This window comes from Haliaeetus albicilla, chromosome 8 (assembly GCF_947461875.1).
Source record: "Haliaeetus albicilla chromosome 8, bHalAlb1.1, whole genome shotgun sequence".
Lineage (NCBI taxonomy): Eukaryota > Metazoa > Chordata > Aves > Accipitriformes > Accipitridae > Haliaeetus > Haliaeetus albicilla.
Genome location: NC_091490.1, coordinates 14,431,694 through 14,444,693, shown reverse-complemented (window position 1 = coordinate 14,444,693; position 13,000 = coordinate 14,431,694). Strand labels below are relative to the sequence as shown.

The 13,000-nt window shown below is 38.1% G+C and overlaps 1 protein-coding gene across 2 annotated transcripts in view; it reads left to right on the top strand.

Moving 5' to 3' along the window:
* ADGRL4 (adhesion G protein-coupled receptor L4) overlaps nt 1-13,000 on the top strand; it is a 76,213-nt gene that overhangs the window by 48,170 nt on the left and 15,043 nt on the right. For both annotated transcript variants that reach the window (XM_069789046.1, XM_009918655.2), the window contains 8 exons: nt 445-618; nt 711-894; nt 3,138-3,254; nt 4,370-4,563; nt 5,752-5,922; nt 7,438-7,641; nt 8,682-8,902; nt 8,997-9,063. In XM_069789046.1, the coding sequence (XP_069645147.1) occupies nt 445-618; nt 711-894; nt 3,138-3,254; nt 4,370-4,563; nt 5,752-5,922; nt 7,438-7,641; nt 8,682-8,902; nt 8,997-9,063 (1,332 nt within the window). The remainder of the gene's footprint in view (nt 1-444; nt 619-710; nt 895-3,137; nt 3,255-4,369; nt 4,564-5,751; nt 5,923-7,437; nt 7,642-8,681; nt 8,903-8,996; nt 9,064-13,000) is intronic.

Genomic DNA, 13,000 nt, shown 5'->3' with positions numbered 1-13,000 from the left:
AGCCTATTACTTTTTAAACTGATTGTTTTATGTAGGTGCATTTAGCAGTTCATAAACTGAAGCAGTGAAGGTGAAATAGGCAGTACAGTTTCACTAAACTACGTGCTTTATAATCTGCATTTGAAAAAAACCAACCACAAAATGTACAAATACTGCCCATCTGCTCCCACCTCTTCAGCTAAAATTTCATAGAAAAGAATCAACGGAGTAACCACATGACTTTTTTTTAAACATAGTTGCTTGTTAGGGTTATACCACACATATGTAACACCATTACTTTATAGGTCAACCTGTTGATTTAAATAGCACCTCTTCTTATGCACAAGCATCTTAAAAGCCAGTATGTTAATTCACAGAAATCAGTCATTTGCACTGGGTTTACTTTCACTTGCAGAAATGTGACTTTACTTGTTTCATTAAGATGTGAGTTCTTGTATTTTTCAGATTAGTCATTTAAAAACACCCCTGGAGATGCTGCAAGAAATTAATAAAAATACTTTGGGACCGCTTTTACCTGTAGATGTGATTTCATATGTTGAAGCATTATCTTACTCATCGTTGAATACCATGCATTACTCTGTTTCTGACAATGAAGCACTTTGTAATACAACCATTAACGTGAGTGGATCAAGCCTTAAAGTTGTGGAGGTTTTTCTTATTTTACATATAGCGTATGACTCCTTCACTTAAACATATTCTTTTATTTACAGGTTTTGATTAACACTGTGAACAATTTTTTACAAAAAGACAAAATTGCAGTCTGGGAAGCTCTTCCTGTAGATAACCAAAGACGGAGCCTGACTAAGCTGCTGCATACTGCAGAACAAGCGATGCTTCTCATGTCACAGAACTTCAAAAAGACAACACAGCTAGATGTTAATGCAAGTGACATAGGTAAGATAAAGAAAATTAATCTAAGGTATACTTTAGATGTGGATTACACTGAGGAGCTTTTCAGCACAATTATGAAGATTAGAAATGGTGTTATGTGAAACACACAGGTGTTAATTTGTATGAGTTTCATAACTAACACCTGACTTTCAGTGTAGGTATCATAATTTTCAAAGACTGAACATTTGAGCCCAGAGCCCAGAAAAAACTTGAGAGGCTGTGGGAAGTTGTCCTTTCAGATTCTCTTTCAATCTCTCATTATAGTCACTCTGTCACAGTGAATCTGGATTCACCTTCCATGCACAAAATTATCCTATGCATCTTGTATGCATAAAAACCACTAGTGGAATGAAATTTGGATTTGCTCTATACAGATTTTTTACTCTTTTTGATTCAGTGAAGATACTGTAAATGAACTTGGAATAAGGATTGTACCTAGTGAGTCTGATCTTGAGTGGCTTTATTTTCAGAGAAATCTCTCATTTTAAGAGGAATTTCAGAGGAGGAGAATTGGTTAGTCTCAGCTGCACCATTTTGCTCTCCTACCTTCTCGCTGTGCGCTGGTGTCTTCACACAAACTCCTGCTGATTTTCCTGTGGTAATAATGGCTTTACCATTCCTTCAATGGGAGTAGAGTAAGGCTATACCAGCCACTTTTGAAAATCCTAATAAAGCATTGCTGATTCCTTTGGCAATGGCCACTTTTTCATCTTTATTCTTCTGAATGTACCCAAACTGTGTGTGACCTGACTTCTTATTTTAGATTCAATACAGTCCTTCAGTGCCTCTTACTGGTTTGCCATTTTATAAAATGACTTGACGAGAAAGATTCCTCCTTTGGTCCCGAGGCAGGTGAAACCACCTGTTCTTCCCTCACCTTTCTGAACCTAAATCAGCAAGAGTGATGAAAAAATAGGGAGGGATTTGTTCCATGACATAAACTCCATAGAAGCAGATTTATGCTAGTGCAAAGTACCTCTGGGTCTGCAGCAGATCCAGAGTGGAGCCAGGAGCTGGCCGTGAAGCCCCTGTTCCCCCGGCCACCTTGGCTGAAAGCAGAGGCTCTCGTGGCCAGAGAGCTGAAGCCATGCAGGTTGAGAAGAGAGGATTCAGGTGCAGCCTCTGGTGGCAGTGTAGACATCAGTCAGACCAAGGCGACAAAAAAAGCTGATAAAGAGAATGGGGAGGAATTGCCATGTTGAAAGGTCGATGATTTTTCGGCTTGCTTTTGTTCTAAAATGGGAAACTGTATGAGCTCTTTTCCAGATGGGCCCCAAACACTAAAATTTTTTGTTATTGTTTTTCAGCATGAGTATGTTTTCCACAGGGCTCATATGTGTCCCACACATCTATTTTGGGACAAGACCTACAACATTACCCTTCTTTCCCCACTGCTTTTTATGGTGCAAACTCTTGAACTACAAGCTTTTCAAAACTTCAGCCACAGAAAAGTATTTCTTACATCCTGACAAACATTTTTCTGACAGCTGGTCTATTGAATAGCTCATATTATTTTTGTGTGCTGTGCTATAAGCAATGCAGATGGTCTAGCTTAGTGATATTCCTCCATCAGTCAAGTTTTAGATTTGTTTGTTGTTGTTTTGTTTTGTTTTTTAAAAAAGGCCTGATTGACTTTTTTTTGTTCCCATCCTGGGTGATTGAAACTCAGCACTATAATGAACCAAGTAAAGAGCTCAATGTCCTCTAATGTAGTTTTTGTCCTGAGGGGTGATGCTTGTTTGTTTGCTTTTGACAAGACACATCATTATTTCATGGTGCAATGTGCATTTGGTAGCATGGATAGATAACTATAAAATATATACTCTTCAAAAATTGGCTTTTATCAAATGTTACTATTCAGTAGAGAATTTTATGCTTTGCTTTTTATAATTGTGATTTGTGGTCCCTTTCAGAAATGCATTTTTAATAAAGCAATAGCTCTTCCTAAAGTAACCTACATTGTTCTTTCCAGTGCCTAATTTAATGCAAGGTAAATAAAAGACTATATTTTTCATGGAAACAGTAAAAAGTATGAGAGCAAAATGTAGGCATGAAAATAACAAAACATAGAGGTTTAAGCAAACATGCTATATTAATAGCATTTTTCTTGAAATATTTGGCACAGTGATATATTCTTAAAATTCGCGGTAATTATGCAATCCAATAGCACATTTATTAACCCAACTGTAAATTATGGTAGACTGTAATGGAGCTGTGATTTGTACAGTATTTTTCTTCTTTTGCAGCACTCAAGGTTTTTGCTTTTGATTCACACCACATGAAACACATTCACCCTCATGTATACACAGGGGGAGATTACATAAAGATCTCTCCAAAGAAGAGGGAGGAATCTCATCCTAATGGTAAGAAACAAAGGTTGGAGAGTAGGTGGGTTAATAAACACCTTGGATAGACTTGTTCCCGCTAGTAAATAACTATATGTGCAGTTTACCAAGACTGAGCTTCAGCCCTGCTAACTACAGAGAAGTCAAGGTATTTTTATCACCATCTCTCCTACCCCTTTATTGTCTCAGGACTGATATTTCTAACATCTCTAGTAGCACAGTGAGTATCCGGTGAGTTTTAACACTGGATATTGGTACCAGAGACCTGAGCCTTATCCTTTTTCTCAGCTATAGATCTGATGTGTGACTTTGAATGGGGCCCTTTAACTCTCTGTGTTGCTCCTCCTCCACAAATCGGTGCATCTTTTCTGTTTAGAGAGTAGTTCACTGGGGCAAGAACATGGGTTCTTCAGTACCAAAACCAGCAGGGCCCAGATCTTGGCTTGGACCTCAGAGTGCTACAGAAATGGCTTACAAGTACTGTCATCACTAAAAATAAATATATGTGTTTAACCAGCTCTGGAATTTAACCACCTAACCTAATAAACAGAAAAGATTTTTTAAATCTTAATCTTCCAGCTAATCTGAATCTCACCACCTATCAGTACCTAAAAATGTGGTTTATCTTGGTACCAGGGAGAAAAATCATGACATTTTTTCAGATCAGCATTGCATCCTAAAATACATTTTGCTTTCTTTTTCCCTGTGTGTCTTCCATCCTGGCTCCACTGTAATGGAAGTCAAAGCAAGACAGGTACTTCAGGGAGGCCCAGTATTTACCTCGGGCCTGAGCCATTTTAGTTTATGAGACCTGACACCACATGTGTAGCCAAATGCAGAACAGCAGCAAGCATATATTACTCTAGAAAAAATATATATGCATATATCTAATTAGAATTTCCAATGCAAACGCACATTTTTATTTCTAATGGCAGTTCTATTGTTTTAAATAAAGCTATATTTCATTGTCTCTAAAACATTTTTATAAGTATTCCACAAAGATTCCATCTGTTTTGCATATTTTATGCAATAGCAGTAATAATGTCTATTGTTTATTGTTTCCTTAATGTCTTCAATTTTGTTCTTCTGTAAGAAACCCACAAACTACTAAACATGGTCTGTTTGATTGATAGGCACCGTTGCAGTTGTCTTTCTGCGGTATAGCAATATTGGTTCTTTGCTTTCATCGCCTAAAAACCTCTCCTCGAAAGATACTTCAGAGCAGAGACAGACAGTAAGCTCATCAGTTATAGCTGTTGCAATTAGCTCAAATCCACCTACGCTCTATGAGCTTGAGAAAATAACATTTACCTTAAAGTATGCCAAGGTAAGGGGGTTTTTTATTATCAACTTCAAATAAAACAAAACAATAGATAATCATTTTATGTGATGCAACCATACCTGTAGTGTATGATATATTGAGACGTGATTCTGTTGTTTGCTGATATGAGTTTGTCATCGATTTCTCTAATAAAATTAATCTTAAATGTGACAGCCTAAGTGCAATATACTAAATATGATACAGCCGAAAATTTCTATGGCACTAAAGCGAGGGCAACAATGCCATCATTGCTGGGTTGTAGTATGAATAAAATGTAGATGTCTGAACCAGAGAATATTAGAGGATCTTGACTATTCTGTACTTGGGGGGGGGGGGGGGGGGTCTGAAAGCTTATCAGATGGTTAAGCATGTCAATATGAAATATGAGCACATTTATTTAAAACTGGGAGGTTTACTTCCAGTATATACAGATGTTGCTGACTTCACTTGTATGTGAAGAATCACCTTACATGGCACAAAGAATTATCAGAAACATAACAAGAAAGTGACTCTGTAGGGAGGTGGGCAGTAGGACAAGGTGTTAACCTTGGTTATGCAGCTTTTAAATTTGTTACTTGCCTTCTAATATTTGAGCTAGAGATCATCTTTTTATAAATTTGCATATATTTATACAGCCTATAGTACAGTGGGGACCTTATTTTTGACTAGTGTTAGTAAGCACTAACTGTAATAAATAATACTAATGGTCTTATTCATTGCTGTCCTCACACCTGATACAGCAGGTGTGATTTGACCCTGGCTTTATCCCAGATTACTTTGTAAAATGCACAGAGTAAGTCGCAGTTTTTACCTGCTCATTTGGAAGGGACTATGAGCAGGACGAGCAATGTGGCTGTAACCTTGGGGTTAGTCCATGTTCAGCAGGTGCAGGTGTATATATAACAATGTTTTCAGTAGGTAAAAATTCCAACACCTTTGCAAATGCCAGAATGATTCAGTAATCTGATTAGCCTACATGTTTGGTGGGGTGTTAGCTGTGTGGATAAAATACTTCCATCCCCAGCTATGTTTTAATTGCTTGGAATAGGCCATGCAGAATGTGCTTTTTGTTTCCCAACTTTCCAATGGTAACAAGCAATTTTTAATGAATTGTGCTGGCTAACGTAAGAAAGGTCTCTTGATGGGAAATATCCTGCCTTTTGCCGTCAGTAAAACATCTTGTTTCTGTTCCAGACTGCAGATAAAGATATTAAATGTGCGTTTTGGAACTACTCAGCAGACACAATGAATGGCAACTGGGCTACAGAAGGCTGTGAGCTGACACATTCCAACTCCACTCATATCTCATGCAAATGTAATCATCTGACTCATTTTGCTGTTTTGATGTCCTCAGGTGGCTCTGTTGTAAGTGCTATTTTAATTTAGTGTTTTACCTGACACCTTCTCCTGTCTTCATTCCTTATGTTTTTATTTCAGTACAACTTATGTACTTTTCCCCCTTTAGGTTGTCTCTTGTTTTTGTTCAGCAAACACACAATTTATTGTGCACAGAGCAAACAAAATTCCTCCCATATGTGTTTGAATTTCCTTATGTCCTTTCTGCAGTATTACAGAGCAGTGATGCAGCAAAGTATCTTGTTCCAAATACACAGTCTGTTGTGCTTATTTTTGGTGCATTGCTTTTAATTTTAAATCCCACTTTAAGGCTGCTGTGGGATTTAACTGGCATTCATTGGTGGTCAGTAACCATATGGCCCTGAATTTCTCTCTCACAAAACTTTGCCACCCATTTGTCTAACCTTGGCATCTAAAAATCTGCTTTAAATTCTCTCCTGAGAGTTTGCAGCAGCATAATCAATTTGATGGTTATGACTATTAAATACAGACACTCATGACCAGCACAAAAGTGAGAATGACCACTCAATTTATGTCCTTCTTATCTTAAGGAGGCCCATAGATTTCCAGGGTCTGCGTGGGGATCTGCAGGAGCTCAGGTCCTGCCTCAGGAGGCAGCCTCATAAGGTATTGGAACTGACAGCAAGCAGAATATTAGCATGAATATACTGTATTGAGACAGTTCTCTCACACTGTGAATTTCATGCTGGTAGAGGCTGTTTCCTGGTTGCTAAATAGCAACCTAAGTCTTCAGTTCAAATTTAAAACCTTTGCAGGTACTTATATAGTTATTTTGAAAAGGAAGGCTGGGAGGAGAATAGTCTCTTGTCCTTTATTTAGAAAAAAAAAAACTTAGATATATTTTGTGGTCAGATGAATACTATCCTTATGCTGATGTACAGTCATGTATTTCAGAGATTCTTTGTGCAAATATCAAGCAGCAAATGTAACTGTATTCCTATACAGAGAATATGCACATCCAGTATTAAAATAGCCTGTGTTTCTTTGGAGAATGTTCATGTTACATATCTGGAATAGCGTGTGTTTGAAGTGATTGTTATTTCAGAGTCTTGTTTTGATCATGTTGCAAATTCAGTAAGACGGTTATTCAATTTTGCTTATCTAAGTCACTGCTGTGATAAGTTCTTTTATATTAGAAAATGTTCATATCATATTAATATATGTCCTACTGCCAGTGCATTTGTCCTTTGCTAAAATGATCTGATTTTTAAAATCATATTAGGAGATACTGATGTTAATAAAAAGTTTTGTTAAGAAATATCAGAAAATGCAAAAGCAGGAATATATACAGTTCATTGCTAATTTCCCCTAGAATTATATCTGTCTCACAAAAAACCCAATACTTTTTAGATTATCCAAAGTGTACATTTGCAGTGAAATTCTACAAACAGTTTTGATTAATATTTTGTAGAAAAGAAGAAAAGAATTGTATTATAGAATGAGGTCTTTCTTGAGAAGGTACAAAGCTATTCTTTTAAATATTATATTATAATTTTCCCCCAGGGTGTTACAAACTATAACATTCTTACAAGAATCACTCAGCTAGGAATAATTATTTCGTTGATTTGCCTCTCCATGTGCATTTTTACATTCTGGTTCTTCAGTGAAATTCAAAGCACTAGAACGACAATTCACAAAAACCTCTGCTGCAGCCTTTTCCTGGCGGAACTTATTTTTCTGATTGGAATTAATATGAACAGTAATAAGGTGGGTAGTTTTCACTTGTGTCTCGATTTTGTGTTGTAAAGTAAATATATAGTATAGGATACGATCTTCCATCTACTTCCAGCATTTCCTAGTATCAATATGAACATTCTAGTGATGCTGACTTCCCAGTCTAGTACCAGGAAATATAAAATGATCATTTAAAGAAGTAGGGCCTTCATCTGAGCTGGTCTATACTGACTTTGCTCCATGGGTTTCATTTAAACTTTGTCACCTTAACCAAAACTGCGGTCTCAATGTGTTTAGCATTTTCACTTTTCACATCTGTTTGGATGTTGTACAAAGCCACATTGGTGGCTCTCTGGGTGACAATTTTCCCTAAAAGCCAGGCCAGAGCTTCAGTCCCAAGCTAGCATTTGAGATACTGTGCTGTTGGCTGGAGGACCCCTTTCCTTTCTACATGTAAGGTCTTGACCTGTCCCTGTTGCTTTTCATACAAGTTGGGCTGTTGATTTTTGCATCTCAGATTAGTTTTAGGAAATTAAATTATGCATAAACTATCAAAAAACACCTACTATAAGTAGCTGAATAAGATATAAAATTACTTCAAAAAATACGAGCTGCTATCCCTGAGGCAGCACTCCAGTATTGATTGATTGAGAAATATCGTTTTACAAACACTTTGTAGTAACAGAAGTTATTTCAGAAATAATTCCTTGTGATGCCTAATTACATCGTATCAAAATCATAAAAATGAACTTTGTCTAGATCAGAAAAGCATATAGACTACTCAGCTGTAACTATGGGATCAACCTTGTCAATTTGTTTATATAGTTTTTCTGGGAAGACGTGGACCAATTTTAAAAGTTGAATGTAGTCTCTTTATTTTACCAGCTGCTACAGAAAACACTAATGAACAAGTGTGCTCGTGGGTGCAGACCAAGTTCTTGTCAGTCAAGACGTTACATCTGGGCTGCTGGACCACCACTTTAGAGTTACTACGTTGCTGTGCATATGCTGCTGTATTAACAGAGATGTATTAATAAAATTATGACTCTTGCTTTCTCTGATTGAATTTCTAGCTCTTCTGTTCAATTACTGCTGGATTACTCCATTATTTCCTTCTAGCTGCTTTTGCGTGGATGTGCATCGAAGGTATTCACCTCTACCTTATAGTTGTGGGAGTCATCTACAACAAGGGTTTCTTGCACAAGAATTTCTATGTCTTTGGCTACGTCAGTCCAGCCGTGGTCGTTGGAATCTCTGCTGCACTGGGATACAAGTACTATGGCACCACAGAAGTGTAAGTCGCTGTTTCTGTGTCCAAATCACTATACATAAGGATGCAATAGTCACAATAGCACATTTCAAGGCATTTTCTGCTGTTTACTTTTCAGATGTTGGCTCAGCACGAAGAATAACTTTATATGGAGTTTTATAGGACCAGCATGTCTAATAATTCTTGTAAGTATAATTTTCATTTTTTATTGTAGTACATAAAACTGATAATAAAAGGTGTTTAATAATCACCCACCCATTGCCAGCATAGCTGTGAGTGCTAATTATAGGGCAGAATTGGCTAATTTAGATCTTTTTATAGTGTCTCTAAATTATTTATATGCTGTACTTCTAAATACTTTACTAGCCTGAAAAATGGATGTTTGACAAAAAAAGCTCAATATAAGATCAGAGCCTTTTTTCTTACTTTCTTTCTTTTATCCCAATGGTTTGAGAAATTCTGTGAAGCATTCCTGCTTTTTAAGAAGTATGTTGTTGGCATCTCAGCATGGCTCAGCAGGAGGTGTACACAGACACTATCCTAGCAGACAGATAATCTGGTTTTTCAAATGTTGTGTGACTTAATCTCTTATCAGTGATCGGTCATCTTTGTGAGATTAGACTGTCATCTTTATGGTTTTATCACTCGCGTGTACCCTGTCATCATCAAAGCCATTTTAAACTAAATTGCGACGTCAGAGAAAAGAACCCACAATTTCACGTGGGCAGACAAGTCAAGTATTGATAGCCCTATTTCAGCTGCGAAGAGGGCCTTTTTAATTCTTATTGGAAGTGGTTTCAAACCTGCAAATTTGGCAGGTATTATAAGTTCAATTCTGAATCAAGACATTTTTAGTGCCTCAGGAGCCTTTCTAAGTGCTATAAAGTTTAACAAACCATTCCAACTGTAATGCAGCATTATGGGGTATGACTGGGTTGACAGTGATCTGGCAATAGCTGGAGCTAACAGGAGGAGGAGGTACAATGGTGAGGCCTTGTGACATCTGTGGTCAACTCACTTAGAACCCTTTGTTGCTTTTGAAGCTATTTGGGGATAAATGTGAGGATTTGTAGAAAAGAAGAAGCGGTAGTGCCTAACACCCACAAGATGATAGTAAACCAGTTTTAATTCAGTACATTAGCCATTTCAAAGCTGATTAAAGTATCAAGTAAAATTCCGCTCAAATTCCACCCCAAATTGCTACTGCGGACTGGGGAGAGGCAGGGAGCAACCTGCCAGGTGCAACTGCAGGGTGATGCCTCCCCGTCTCACCCCCCTGGTGAGGACAGCAGACTTCAAGAGAGGCAAGGCACCATAACCTCCCTCGGCTAGTTGCTTCTGGGGTCAGATGGCCTTCACGGCCGACAGGTTACTACGGTAAAATAAAATCATGGGGAGAGACCATCCCTTACTAGGACATTCTTACAATTCTTAGGTTTAAGTTGGCAATTTCCTATTTCCTCTTCGGACCTTATCTCCTTCTTCCAAGAAGGCAGCAGGGTTGGGATTTTTTTGTTGTTGCTGTCATTCCTGTTCCTCATCTGCCTTCAGGTGAAGATTTATGGGCAGTGATGTCTCACTGCACTGTTAGCACAGGAAAACCGCGTTCTCAAAATACACAAAATGCCCTAAATTTATGCTTCTGTAACCTTGTTTTCAGCTCCAGCTGAGCTGTGCCTGATGCGGGATCTTAGGCACACAGTACAGAGGCAGAGCAGGTCTGCAGTGGCTTTGATACAAGTCTAGCTGGCCGCAGAGGCAAATCCTGCAAGCTGGCTCAGGCCCGTAGCCATTCTTTGAGCACTCCAGATCTTCCAGCAATCCCTGCAAATTAAAAGAAAAAAAGGAGGTGATAGAAATCCTTATGCACCAATGCAGTCCTCCTATGGATGAGGATAGCAGCCAGACAGTTTCTGTTTTTTCTCCCACTCCTTTGCCTAAGTGAAGTCACACAAAGGAGCTGTAGCTGGACAGCAAATAGCCCTGTGGTGGTTTTGCTATTTTTTGTGTGTTAGCGAAGTATTTTGTGACGACTTGTTTTCACAGTATTTGCATACCTCCATTATTGTCTTTTCATAATCATGCACTACTAGACCTGGGAGGAAAGGCAACCCATTTTCAGCAAGCTGCTTCATCTGCTGTGTGATTTTTTTTTGAATGTTTGGACAGCTTGTTTTCATGGGGTGATAGCAAATTGAAGCCTGAACTGCAGGAGGGGTGTTTTCAAAGAGTGCAGGAGCTAGGTAATTTGCTTGCACTCTATCCAGGTTATTGTCTAAGGAAAATATGGAAAACCTTATGAAAATAGGCACTGACTCTAGAAGGTGAAGTTGGTGTTGGATGTCTGCTCTGTGCAAGGCATGTTGGTGGTGGTAATTCTGTTTCCATTGTCCAGTCTTCCTGCTGAGCATACTGCATGGGTACCACCATAACAAAGATTAAACCCTTTCCAAAGTAGTGCCACTCAGGAAGTCCTTTTAATTACAGGAGCTGATCTCTTTCTAAGATTTCCATTCTGCCCACAGCTAATTAAAGGGAAAAAAAAAAAAAAAGAAAAAAATTACTAATTAATGACTCTGAAAAGGAAATATAATTTTTGTTCTGGGATAACCAGATATTGCACCACAACCCTCATATAGAAAGCTGCAAAATCTGGCAGCTTCAGGCTTACCTTTAATCCTGGGCTTCATCCACTAATAGCATTGAGTTTGCAGGCTTTCCAAGATAGCCTGGAGAGTTTGAATACCAAATCTCTTGAGATCTGCTCACTACAAATCTGATTCTTGCACAAAAACATTAAACTCATTGTCAGCACAAATGCCCATGTACGCAAATGGTGCCTTCAGTTTCGGTGAATGGGGACCCAGGATATTTGTGGTTTGGATTAACCTGCAATACGCCTTTGAGACAGCATGTAAATGACACACAGAACTGGTTCTGTACCACTGGATTTTCCGTCTCAGGGAATGTTGTTTCAAACACATCCTTGGACTTTAAATCTGCAGTAATAGTGAAGCATAGGGAGCTCAAGTGTTTATCAGGAGTACAAACTAAGTTCTCCTCTGATTGCCTAAGCAGAAAAACTACTTCTGAAGATGTTTGCTTATTAATACTAAGGTTCTATTAGAATTCCTAGGTGCAAAGCAATGGCCTTATTGATCCCATCTAAAAATTATTATTATTATTATTAGATTGGCGACTGTACATGAAAAGGAGTGGGTCAGAAGCTCTTTAGATGGAGTTAGCAAAGAAAGGGCATTTTAAACCTTTGTAAAGCAAGCTGCAAGCTGAAGATAATTTCTACAACTTATTTCTTCCTCCTAATACTTGTAATCTTTAGAACCACAACCATTTTAGCTAAAACTATGCAGTAGATTAGATCAAAGCATACAAGTATGGAGAAATTTTTTATAACAAGTATTTAAACTTTTTAATAGAAAAGTGAGTTTATCACAAGCTTTAAGGGACAAACATTCACACACACCACAACCCATGCCTGATTGAGGCAAATACAAATATAAGCTCCAGAGATAAAAGGTATGGAAAAAAAAAAAATCCCTAGAACATTTTCTTTTCTTTTGTAATACACTCTTACAATAATAATCTCCCTGTAATAAGAAGTGTGTAGAATGGAAATAACCATTTGTCTGCAGGGTAATGTGGCTGCAGTTTTGATGAGCATGTAATGTCAGCCAATAACAAACTCCTTCCCTTTGTGGAGGACTTCTACATGGCTTTTCCCACCTCTGGCTTCACAGCTCGCTCTGTGTTGAGTGGGAGCAGACCTATGTAAGGGCTTTATTCTGTATCACTGACATTTTTGGAAACTTCATCTTTTAAACTCTGTGGACGCAGGACAAGTCCCTCCACTTGTACTTATTGTGAGGGACAGCTATATATATATATATTAGCTGTCCAACTGGCAGTAGAAATGACGTCATTTGGAAGGCCTGGGCAAAGACTATTAACACTGTACTTATGAAAGTCTACAAGCCATTAAAAGGAAAACTTGGAAGAGAATCACTGCTACTCCAAGTGCAGCTATAGGAAACCCTTCTAATATACCTCTCTCCCACAACCTTCTCCCATTAAATCTGTTCGGTTGAGCTTCGTGCAGCAAGT